Raw genomic sequence first — 12,602 nt, 5'->3', positions numbered from 1 at the left:
TCTCTATGTGACCCTGCCATGGTCTGGCGACCTGTCCAGGGTATACCCTGCCCCATGTCAGCTGGGACAGGCTCCAGCCCCCCTCGACCCTACAGAGGATTAAGCAGTGTATAGATAATGGATGGTTGCTGAAGCATCAAAATTGTTATCACATTTCAAGAAACAGGCTACCAGCTTGCCTTAACCAGCCCAAGTACAACTGCTGAAAGAGTCAAAAGTCAGATTATAGTCATAACTTAGTTTTTACCAAATACAAAGTAACTGTGTGTTTTTTAGAGCAGATACCTAAAACCTTAACACATTCAACTGAAAGTGCCTGTATTATTATATAGCACTTGGCAAAAATATGTGCATGTGCACATGAAATGCATCTGCTAATAAATGTGTTTGTCAAATGTCCTGATGTTCAGAAGTGAAAGGCACGACAGGCGTCCCATCTCTTTCAAGTTTATTATGAATCTTCCAGCCGCCTACCACATACATACATCCACAAACACACTCACACACACATTAAGCTATACAGTACTTTGATATGAAGTTCGGTTTCTCAGCCCTGTTGTCACCAAATGCACAGGAGGTGCCCTGACTGCACTCACAAACACATGCCTCCAGTCCACCATCCTCATCACCTGTCCATTCTGCTCTAACAGGCTCGTATCCTCCACTGCACTCCATTTACAGAAAAATCAAAAGTGCTGAAATGAATCACACTCTTGTGAGGTCACAAATCAAATGTTTCATTGCTCCTAATGTGTATTTACTTGTGTTTTCTCACAACTGCTCAAATGATTTCCAGAGAAATAGACTAGAAGTCACGTTGATTCTAGTTATTTTCATAACAAAGTGATGACATGGCCACCTGTCAACAACCATTTAACATATATGGTCAAAAGACCTGTTGCACTATTTAGTTCCTGGTGACTCGTTCACTTCTGTGTCATGGTTAACAGAAGAAAAGTGAAATTCATCTAAATATGGGCAATTAATTCAGGATGTCTGCTGTCAGTAGTTCCAGGATTCAGGGGACAGATAGTCAGCATGAAATTAATACATTTTTCAAGAAATAACTGCACTTCAAAATTAGTCAAACAAGTGATGGTGAAACACAGACGTCTAATACTATCAATGTCTGATCATGCTGTCCAGATAGAACTTTTTTACTCATGACTTTGAGACTTAAAATGAAATATTACAACCTAGTTTGTGAAAGACTTTGTTTTGCTCTCCTTTAGCTCTATCTAGTGATTGTAAATTTCCAACTTTGTCCTCATAAAATGTCAACTTTACCTCACAATTAATTTCTTGTAAATGTCCTATTTTTCTCCCATATTCGTGATATATCTATTCTCTATCTCGATGACTTAATTCTCAAGTTTTTTTTTTAAACACTGACCTGCTGTCTTCACGTCATCTTGGAAAATAAGACATTTAGTAAACTGGAGCTCAGATGCTTTGAGAGGAAACGTCAGATCAATCATAGAGCATCAACTGAAACAGTCAGAAAGGCTGATTTAATCTTTTTATCCAGATGCTAAAAGTGACAATAATACACACAAACCCTTTTTTGAGTCAATATTAAAAACTCTTCATTTATCAATAGCTATATTTCCATATAAATTCATAAAAAACAATGTCAAATTAAATAGGTGAAATAAAAAATGATTACACCTTAATTTTCAAGGCAAATTGTTCAAGGAATTCGTTTTCTAGAAAATTCTGCCCCGTCCTTAGGAGTCCATTAATAAAAGGCCAAAGCATGGTTTACATATATACTTTAGTTTCCTCACTTGGTTTGTTCAAACAGATGATATCCCCCACAGCAAAACACAGTGGCCTACAGTGGCTTGTTGAAGTATTAGTGCATGCAGCAGTTCAGTGTGAACGCCACTTTAAAAAAAAAAGAAAAGAAATCCACATTTAAACCACATCATCCTGTACAAACATAGAATCATAGTCTCATCTAGTAATAAATCAACAAATGTATTGAAGAAAGAGGAAATCAGCTTTTTTGTTTTCCAATGTCACATTCTTTTTCCCTCCATCAAAAGGTAAGTCAAGTCACACAGCAACATTGATCAAAAGGTTCACGGGTATCCTTCTTTCTCGCAGATTGTCACAAGTCCAGAACAGATCCTAGACACTGCTTGATTACTGACCCCTAGTTGGACAGTGTTGTACATTTCCAATGCGTATCTGGAGGGCTGCGGACAAGGTAGCGACCTCAAGGAGACTGACGATAGGTTTACAGGGATTCTGCCTGGCCTGCATTATTGACTCCATGCATCACGGCACACCTGGCTACACCAACACCTTTCAAGTTCTTGGTCCAATACAATCACACCATGCATCATCTGGTGGATGCTGTTAATAAAAGAAAGGTTTAACTGACACCCGGGGCCAGACCTTGTATTAAAAACCAATTATGACTTAACCTAATCTGAGCTGATCTGCTGGATCACACGTTAAGTTGCCACTGAACTGGCCGTCTGTGACACCTGAAAGGATTCTGCTTTGACTGGGTTCCACAGACTGTGCATTATTACTATCATCACCATCATGGTGTGTTGTGATATGGATCTAAGTATGAGCATGAAAATGGTGACATTTTGAGCAAATTAACGTTGCTTGGGTCCAAAAGTGCATATGTTAACCTTTGTAAACCGACAGTCCTCAAACTCCGTTCCAGATTTTGTTGGTGGCACAAGTGGGATCCAGCCCCTAACCCTGGCAGTAGTAATTCCTTTCGCTACTATACTTATCTAATGAAACACCCTGGCCTAATCGTGCTAATGCCTTGCACTACCTACTGAGCTACAGTGAAGATTCAACCTACTGATATGAGCCAAATGGCTCCTGTTTGGTCCAGTGAGATCCAAAAAAAGTACTCTTTTATAGCCCAATGACAGTCCAGGTGTTCTTTTCATTTCACCAACACAGTTACTGTGCAGTACAGTTTATATCCACTGTCAAATAGTCGATGAGTAGTGAGACACAGACAAAAGGAGTTCCACTTAAGCGCACATGTCCACATCATGCAGTAGGCAGGTGGTTCCTTGTATCATGTAAAATCCAACGCTCTCTGTAAAATGCAGAAGAAGACAGTAGTATCTCTGCTTTGTCTCATTAATGCTTGAGCTGGAGGCTGGCTGCAACTCAGATTCAGACAGAAATCTCGTAGGTGGTGCCCCCGACGCCCGTCACCTTCTTCACCGCGACACCCTTGGGCTTGTGAGGGGGACTTGATGTCAATGCCGCGTTGAGATAGGGCACTCCAGGCTGGGCAGACATACTGACTGGGTGAGAGGGAGAGGAAGGGGCAGAGCAGGACGAGGTGGAGGAGAAGGGCTGGCTGCCATTGGTCCGACTTAGGGGTTTCATCTGGATCAGATCATCCCTGTATTTGGGAAAACACAAAGACAAACAAAGAAGCAATAAGTGTGACATTTCAGTGCAGAAAGTCCAGAGTTAATCTGAGGAAGAGAGGGACATGTCAGTGACACTGCCGATCACAATTTTACCACTGAATGTTTAAACTCCTTCAATAGCTGAGACATACAGTGAGGAAATGAGTATTTGATCTCTTTACCATTTCATGATTTTGGCAACATACAAAAAAACGAGCGGCCTAATTTTAATAGTCGGTTTATTTTAACTGAGTGTCAATTTAAAAAAAAAGTCAGAAAAACACATCATCTAACAGATATAAATTCATTTCTAGTTGATCCAAGAGAAAGAAATATTTGATCCCCTTCCTAACAGCAAGAATTCTAGCTTCCACAAATTGGTTATGTGGCCAAGAGGCAGGCATATTAGGCTGTGCAATTGTTCACAAATGGAAGAAAGACAAAAATGGCTCTGGAGCTTCACACAAGAACTCACCTATGATCATTAGCAAGGTCAAGGACAATCCCACAACTACATGAAAGGAACTTGGTTATGATTGAAAGGCGGCTGGGACTACAGTCACCAAGAAAACCACCAGTAACACACTGCGTTGTAATAATTTGGAATCCTGCAGCTCCCGCAGCGTCCCTCTGTTCAAGAAGGCACATGTCCAGGCCCGTCTGAGCGTTTGAATGATACTCAGGAGGCTTGGGAGAAAGTTACTTGTTCAGATGGGATCTGAACAAGTAACTTTGGTATCAATTCGACTCATGTTTAGAGAGAGAAGAATACTGACTATAACCCAAGAACACCATCCCCACAGTTAAGCACGGAGGTGGAAACATTCTGTTTTGGGGCTGTTTTTCTGCAATTGCATCGCATCGAGGGGGCAATGAATAGGGCCATGTATCCATACATTTTGGGGGAGAACCTCCATACCTCAGCCAGAGCACTAAAAATGGATCGTGAGTGGATCTTCCAAAGCATAGGGCCAGGCAACAAAGGCGTGGCTCCAGAAGTAGCACATTAAGGTCATGGAGTGGCCTAGCCATTCTCCAGACCTTAGTCCTACTGAAAATTTATGGAGGGAGCTAAAGCTTCGTGTTTCTATGCAACAGCCTCGGAACCTTAACGATCTGAAGAGAATTTGCTAAGAGGAGTGGTCTAAAGTACCTCCTGAGATGTGTGCAAACCTGGTGACCAGCTACAAGAAATGTCTGACGTCTGTGTTTGCCAAAGGTTACTCCACCAAGTACTAAGTCATGTTTGGTTGGTGGATCAAATACTTATTTCCTTTAATCAGCTGGTAATTAATTTATATCCATCAGATAATGTGTTTTTGCTTTGTTATTTTTTAGATTTTTGTTCTTTTGATGGTGTACGTCTCTTATAGTTTAAAACCACTAAGAACAAATCAGGGTGCACTTAATGCTTCTCATGTGTTTTTATGTTCATGAAGAACTCACAGTAATAGTATCATTATAATCATGACACTGAAAATGTTACGAATAGTGACTGCAGCATTTTTCAAGTAAATTTTCAGAGATTTATTTCCAGTCAGATCGACAATAATAACAATTTTAACATTATAACTGCTAAAGTATCAGAGTTTGATGGAAAACCAGCAGTGATCCTATGGCCTAGAAATGTTTAAGTACAAAAAGTAATTCCTAAAATCCCTGAAGATATGTCTGAATTGGTAGTGGGAAGAACTGTATGGTAAGAGTTCCAAATACCACAGTTTTCACTGCTTTTGACTGTCTGATCAGGAAGTTAATATGGTTACCAAACTATTTACATGAATGACTTAATTTTAATAGGGCATGCCTAAGAGTTTACAGTCAGCAGATTGATTAAATAACAGTCCAACTATAGAAAATAATATTAAAAAAAATCACATATATATCCTAATTTTTGTGGTTACTTTGTTTGCTTTTATGAAAAAAAACAAAAAACAAACTGCATCAATAAATCTATAAATGGACTGACACTGCCCTTTTTAAGTGGACTTGGTCCAACAGTTTGGTACACCCAGAGTTTGTTTTAATTGGACCAAATAAGTAAGATGTGGAAATTGTTAAAAAAACATACTAATCACTGTTGGTTTTCTGCTCACTCTCCAACTGGCCTCTTAATTGCACACTGGTTCACGGTCTCCACACACTGCCACAACTTCTATTTGGACTGTGCTGGGATGTATTTTGTTGACTGAACACAAAAGGTCTTCAGTGTCCCTTCAGACTGGATGTCACAGTTGTAATGGCTATATTTCTAAATACTGCTCCAGCTGTCATGGAAGACTACAGCTTGTGGGAGAAAAGGCTTCTATCTCTGTATTTTGGTGTAAACATTCATGTTAGACTAATAGCTGATGATACATTTTTGATATGCTGGCAAAATTATTAGAAAGAGAGTCTTGTGTTATCTGCGAAATACAATACAGGAGACATTCAAACTCTGGTCCATTACATTAACTTGTCAAGTTGACAGTGAATATGCTCCACAAGACATCATTGCAGTAAAGGAGCTTTAAGCAGTAGACAGTGGTGGAACAACTTCAAATAACATGGTAAACAGGATGAAAAAACAACAGGAATATGGGACAGGACAACAATCAAATTGTCATCATGCAAAAGTCAGACTGTGCCTCATTGTAACAGCAACAAGAACAACAAATCTGATGCCAAACAACAATGCAGACTTGTTGAACCTGGTAATGTTGCTCGTTCTGGAACACACACAATGTTCCATGCATATCTTTAAAATGACAAAACGTCTACGTAGAAAAATGTTACGTAATAATACTCTTTTTATGTTAAATATGCTTGATAAGATGAGAAAAAAATATGGACATTGTAAGTCCTACTTCAGTGATTTTAGGACTTTATTTTGAATCGATAAATTATTACCTATAATCTGATGCTAAAACTGCCTGTAGAGTTTAAGAACATTAACTGTCTTCATTCTTGTTTAATACTGTAATCATTTGTACTCTCACAAGTTTAGCAGTTGCTGTAAAAAAAAACTCCATGTGTTCTCCATGTGCCTTTTACGTTTGTGATGTTTACACTAACATGCATTTGTCGCAGAGTGTATGGATACAGATCTATCTCAAAAGGACTAAAGGCAATAAAGGTGGTAATAATGCAGAGGAAACCACAAAGAGACCACATCATACACAAAACACTGAGACACCTCACAGATGAATGGAAGACAACCAAAGGGGAAAAAAGAGAAACTCACAGGAAATCTTGCAGGAGGAAGAAGAGAGAAGGGAACAGGAGGAGGAGCAGTCAATCAGGTAGTCACGTTTTCAGGCGGGCAGGTGGTTTTTTTTCAGTGTTAGCAGATAACCAATCACCCTGACAAAAGGTGAAACTTATACTCACTTCAGGGTTTGTATTCCTCCTCCTCCTCCTCCTCCTCCTCCTCCCATCCCTCCACTTCCTCCACTTCCTCCTCCTCCTCCTCCTACCCCTGCTGCATTTGCTCCGGCTGACGCAGAGGCCTTGCGGACAAGTCGGTACTGCATTTCGGCAGCGGCGGCACTTGAGTAAGAGAGTGACTTCCCGAGAGGTGGGGGATATGGGGAGCGAGAAGGGTGGGTTGTGGAAGTGGAGGAGGAGCCCAGAGGAGTGTCAGTGGAGCGGGTGCGGTAGGGGTAAGCGTGGTGGGGCGGTGCATGAGGGGCAGCAAAACGGGGAGGGCGGGATGTGGAGGACGAGTGATGGTGGTGATGATGGGAGTGGTGGTGGTGGTGGTGGTGGTGGTGATGATGGTGTGGAGGAGGTTGGGCTGAGGAGGAGGGGGTACTAGAAGTTTGACTGGCAGGTAGGGCATGAGCACCAGCGTGGGGCTCACCCAGCAGGCGCTCTCTCTCTGGGGGTGGTGGTGGGGAGGAGGATGTGGAGGAGGAGGAGCGATGGAGGAACGGGTGATGGTAGGTGGTGCGGTGGTGATGATGGGGCGACTGGGAGTGCATCTCAGGATCTCTCTGTTGTGATGATAAGAAGGGGGAGCTGTAGCCGACTGTTGCTGGTGTGCAGGGTCTCCCAGTGGAAACCTCAGGGACCACTGAACCCACCACCTCTTTGTCAAAATCATCACCACCTGCCAGCAAGCTGTCATAAGACAGACTCCCGTTGCGAGAAGGGTGGTGAGGTGGGGGTGTCTGATTGGCTAGGCTCTTGAAGCTGGCAGAAGTGGTGGTCGCCTCAGAGACGTGGGCTGCACCTGCAGAGGTGTGCGTTGAGCTGGAAGAACGTGATGCCACTCCTGCCAGGACAGTAGGGTCGGAGAAGGAGGGGTACGAGCGCCCGCCGAGGGAGTAACCAGGAATGCCCCCTCCTCCCACCTCTCTCCTCTCCCCTCCTGCTCCTCCTCCTCCCCCTCCTTCTCCCACTCTGTCAGATGAAGTATCCCTCTGGTCCAGGCTGGGCTGTGAGCGGAAGCCAGGCTGTTGGTTTGCCTGGAGGAGGGAGGAAGTGGAGGAGGAGGAGTCCCTGGCACTGCCAACACTCTCCCCTCGACTCAACTAGAGAAGAAAAAGTATGACAGTACAAGAAAGAGGAGGGAAGGTGAAAGAGAGAGGGGGCAAAGGGAAGGAAAAGAAACGACAAAAAGCTGAGCAAATAAGAGTAGAGTGTTATGTGGGACTTCAACCATAATTCCTGTTTCGATAAAACTCCCTCTAGTGGTGGCATCTGCCCCAACACTTTAGCTGCTTTTGTTTCTGTACCAGACAAGAACTTGTGTCTTTGCAGCTCAGCGGTGTTTTTAACCTCTCATAGCATTTTTGTTTTTTTAAGATATTCTTTTTTCTTTTTTGAGGATAATACCCAACCACATGTTAAATTAAAGAAAGGCTGAAAACCTCAGACATGGAGAAGGCTCTGCACAATACAAGTACTTAATAATGATGCCAGCACTTGTACCACTGGACCTTCATCCAGCTTGCTGGATTTATTTATTTTGTGACAAAAGCCCCTTTCAGACATGGAACAGCGCAGGCTTCATCAATCTGTTTAAGTGTCAGCATTCTCGTCATTCAGACATACAGCACTTACCAAATTTATTACACCACCTCACGTAAAAACAAGAAAACAGAAATATTTTAGAAATCTTTCAAAAACTTGTTTAAAACTAAATATGTTGTTCTTATTTATTTGGCAAATAAAATGAAACAACTAAATAATCCCTTTTCACACATTATAACCAAAAAACCTAATATTTTGCATGGCCTCCTTTGGCCTTGATAACAGCTTGCATTCCTGTTGGTATTGTTGTTATGTACTTTTCAATGGTCTCTTTTGTTATTGAGTTCCCAATAGTTTCTAGCTGTTACCACAGACGTGCTTTAGATGAAACTTTTGTGCGATCAGTCTTTGAACATCCTACATCCTATATTTGTATATCTCAATAATGGCTTGTTAGCAGCTCTTTTTCCCCTTTAGGCCTTGTTCCATCAGTCGTCTCATGATTGTTCTGGAGACTTTCTCAGACTCTGATCTAGAAGCATTCATCAGCAGTGGTCTTCCTTCTGTCTCTAGTACTTAAAATATTGAGGTGGCTGACAGCTGCTTCAGTTAACTTTTGTTTCCTGCTTCTTCCTTGGAGCATTTTGTAAGAACCAGTCTCCGCAATTGAACCAAATCATCATACTTGCCCACACTGTGAGAACACTTAATGTCTTTCCCTATTTGTCTCAGAGACCATCCAGCATCATGAACTGCTTTAACGCGACTCCTTCATTTTCAGTGAGCTCTCAACATTTTACCATTTTGAACAGGGATGAGGAATTTCAAACTGAATTCACTTTTTTATAACCAAATTTGAGCTGGCTCACTGGGCTTCTCTGAGAAGTCAGAAATTAATCAGACATAACATTCAACAACTAAAACTAATTTCTCTGTTCAGGAATGCAAGTAAATAACTATAATTTGATATCTTAATCAAGAAATAATAATGTGCTTTACTATTTTTTCAGTTTTTTTTTTAAACCGGTAATTTTGAAAATTGATGGATAACAATAATAATTTTATTTTAGCATTAAAAATATCATTTGGTTAAAGAGCTTCTACATACTGGTGTAATGACCATCACAGAAGCATAAAAAACTGATTCTGGTAATTACCAATACTGTTGATTTATTAAGCGTTAGATTGGGTTGTGGTCTAATAAATCTGTTAAGCACTGTAGGTCACTTTCTTGTTGTTAATCCTCACAGCAGGAATCACACATACCCACCACAGTGCTACGTACCTGATATTTGTGATTCAAAACTTCAGCTGATGAACTGTGACTCTGTCTGTGTCAACTCACTTGTGTAAGGTAGGAAAAGTGCACAGTGTGACCTGCTGTTAGATCCTGATTGGCCCTTTCTCCCCATTGGGATAATGTGTAGTTAAACCTAATTAACAAAGTTACTACTGCTGCTCAGTGAGTGAATGCATGCAGCCCCGTCTCCCTTTGGATACACACTTCTGTCTGATGTGTCAAGTATGCAATAAACTATGAAGAATGAGTCCTAAACAGTTGAAAACTAAACTGCCATTTTGTGACAGCTCTCCTGTCTGATGTGAAAACATGTCGGCCTACACAGTGTGATCTGCTGTCGGATCCTGGTCCAAACTGATCTGTTCTCCATGTTCTCTAAGCGACAATTTAGAATTATAAGAATTTAATTAGGTTACTGACACTGTTGTTCAGTTTGCAAATGTGCACAACTCTCTCTCTTTGGAGATGCACATATGGATCCTGCTGCTGTCTAATGCTGTAGGTGTATAAAAAAAAAAAAAAAAAAACCTCAAAGGTAATAGTTCCAAACGGCTGGAAGAAACACACTTCAGTTGACATTATGTGGGGATAAACTGACTACATTCATTTTTGGTGAGTACTAATATATATATATAATATATAGTGTCAGCTTTCACTGCAGTAAGGTTTAATTATTATGGACTTTTTATTTTCTTTTCTAATAAATTTGAATTGAACAGATTTTCTCTGTGATGCTGAAATGTGGAAAATTCCTTCAAATCCCTGTCGCTGCTTGTGCGAGTCTATATGGAAATAATGTGACTTGTACACAGACGTTACCAGATTAAGCATTAAGGAATGACGCTGACACATTAAATGGCTGTCAGAATAATGGAATGGAGTGCATGTCTGAAAGAGGCTATGTTGTATGCTGCATTTCCAGTGCTGGATTTGGTCAAGTTTGACCAGTTGGCTGGTCAGTTCAGCAAACATGTAAAGCGAGGTCTGGAGTATTTCGACACCTTTTTGTAATTTTGCCTGTGTCCACAACCACAATATATCTGAAATGAAGCCTTCAGGTGTAAACTTTCATGTTTAACTTTATTTGCATCTAAAATCTTGGCTCTTATGAGCAACTGTGTAGCTAGCCCTTAGCCATTTTAATGCAGAAATAGTTTTCACGGAAAACCATTCTAAATAAGTAACTTTGACACATATAAATGAGTTTTTGGGGTTAAGAGAGGGACTTTAAAACTTACCATTGCATCACTGAACACTTGTTGCTGTGTGATTATCAGGTGGTGTAGATCATAATGGCTACCTGATATGCTTTGTTAAACAACTGACCCAAGGAAGGTCTAGTAACTTCGAAATCTGGATATTGTTGATATGTCTTCATAGTCAGTTACATGGGTGTGCCAAGTCTTCCTTCCTCTATATTAGATATTCAATTTTAAAATAGCAATGCCCATATTGTTTTAGTGCAGCAAGGCTTTTAACATCACTAGAAAGAAACAAAGCTGGAATTGTCACTATTCTATGAATAAGGGTTGTGTGTAGTCACTGTCAAGCACGCACAACCTAATCAACTGTTCCACAGATATATAGCATAAAAAACAATTTCTTCCCCTTGACAAGTGGTTGCATTTCAATGCTGAGGTTGCACAAATCTTTACAATTAAGACAAAATGTTATTGTTAAAATGCATATAGAAAATGTTTTGAGAGGCTCTGGAGCGAATCTACTGGAGTCACTAACACATTAGTTATTAGAAAGTAGAACTAATATGGAGACAGAAAATAGACAAACTAAAGAGAAATGTGAGAGAACGTAAACAATATTTTAACTGTCCTAGACTATCTGATGGGAAGACATAGACCAGACATGGGCACAAATACTGAGTGGAAACAACTATTCTTATATACAGATCTATACTATTCCTAATTTCGCTGTATAAAATACAGCGACAATAAAGGCATTCTATTCTATCTATACCAGTCCTAATTACAATCCAATGCTTAATTCAACAAATTACTTTCTCTTCATTACATTTATTCTCTTATTTTACTCTGTCCAAACAGTACTGCCAAGGCAGATAAATCTGGTCCCTAACCATTTTAAATATATTCATACAGTATTTCACCCATGTCCAGAGCAAATTGAAAAAGACGGGAAACAAAGTTAACAGTGAAGATAAGAAGGGAAAAATGCTTTCAGAACAATCACTTACTGATACTGATCAGAAAGCCACTGAGAAACGAAACCAAGATGGCCGATAGGAAATCAAAAGGAAAAACAGAAATGGAGATGCATTAGAATGAAATCAAAGTGATAAAAGCAGCGGAAGCAGGGACAAATGGAAGTTAACTTCTCTGCTCAGAAACAAACACACACTACATACATACATTTTATACATCAGTGTACTTTATAAGAGACTGACTGAACAGTTTTTTGTGTATCACCTTGTATCACCTAGCTGTCTCTGCTGTGTGTTTATTTGTGCATTACCTGGTTGGCATAAGCATGCGTAAGTGCTGTATGGTTCTTGCTGGGACTGTAGGTGGGCCTGTATTTGTACATCGTGGGAGTGGGAGGGGCTTTGTTCAGTAGACTGCACTCTGTGGGAGGGTGGGAAGCAAATGGGAAAAAAAAAAACATTACAGTAAAAATCTACACAGATTCCAATTTATGTCTAACTCACATGGCAGGAAGGTGAAACAAAGTTCTTGTGCAGGTGGCTTGTAAAAGTCTGAGCTGTAGCAGAAGTTAAATGACATTACCCTCTGTGTTTCCTCTGGCGATTCCAGGGTAGCGGAGCTCTGGTTTAGGCGGAGGAGGAGGCTCAGCATCACATGACTGGCTCTCCATCATCTCCAGACTAGACTTGGACTAGAAAGAAGACAAAGGAATCAGAGACAGAAAGTCAAAGAATAAAGTCTTGGAGAATCAATGCTATGCAGCAC

The 12,602-nt window shown here is 40.6% G+C and overlaps 1 protein-coding gene across 1 annotated transcript in view; it reads right to left on the bottom strand.

Annotated features, from left to right (window-relative positions):
- Positions 1-431: 431 nt before the first annotated feature.
- zdhhc5a (zDHHC palmitoyltransferase 5a) overlaps positions 432-12,602 on the bottom strand; it is a 34,269-nt gene continuing 22,098 nt past the window's right edge. Inside the window, exons 9-12 of the mRNA XM_008280259.1 lie at positions 12,420-12,528; positions 12,148-12,257; positions 6,774-7,918; positions 432-3,394 (exon numbers count right to left, since the gene is read on the bottom strand). Of these exons, the coding sequence (XP_008278481.1) occupies positions 3,160-3,394; positions 6,774-7,918; positions 12,148-12,257; positions 12,420-12,528 (1,599 nt within the window). The 3' untranslated portion in view covers positions 432-3,159. The remainder of the gene's footprint in view (positions 3,395-6,773; positions 7,919-12,147; positions 12,258-12,419; positions 12,529-12,602) is intronic.

The sequence above is a fragment of the Stegastes partitus genome, unplaced genomic scaffold (assembly GCF_000690725.1).
Source record: "Stegastes partitus isolate 25-593 unplaced genomic scaffold, Stegastes_partitus-1.0.2 Scaffold189, whole genome shotgun sequence".
In the NCBI taxonomy this organism is placed as follows: domain Eukaryota; kingdom Metazoa; phylum Chordata; class Actinopteri; family Pomacentridae; genus Stegastes; species Stegastes partitus.
This window is presented reverse-complemented; position numbering and strand designations above follow the sequence as displayed.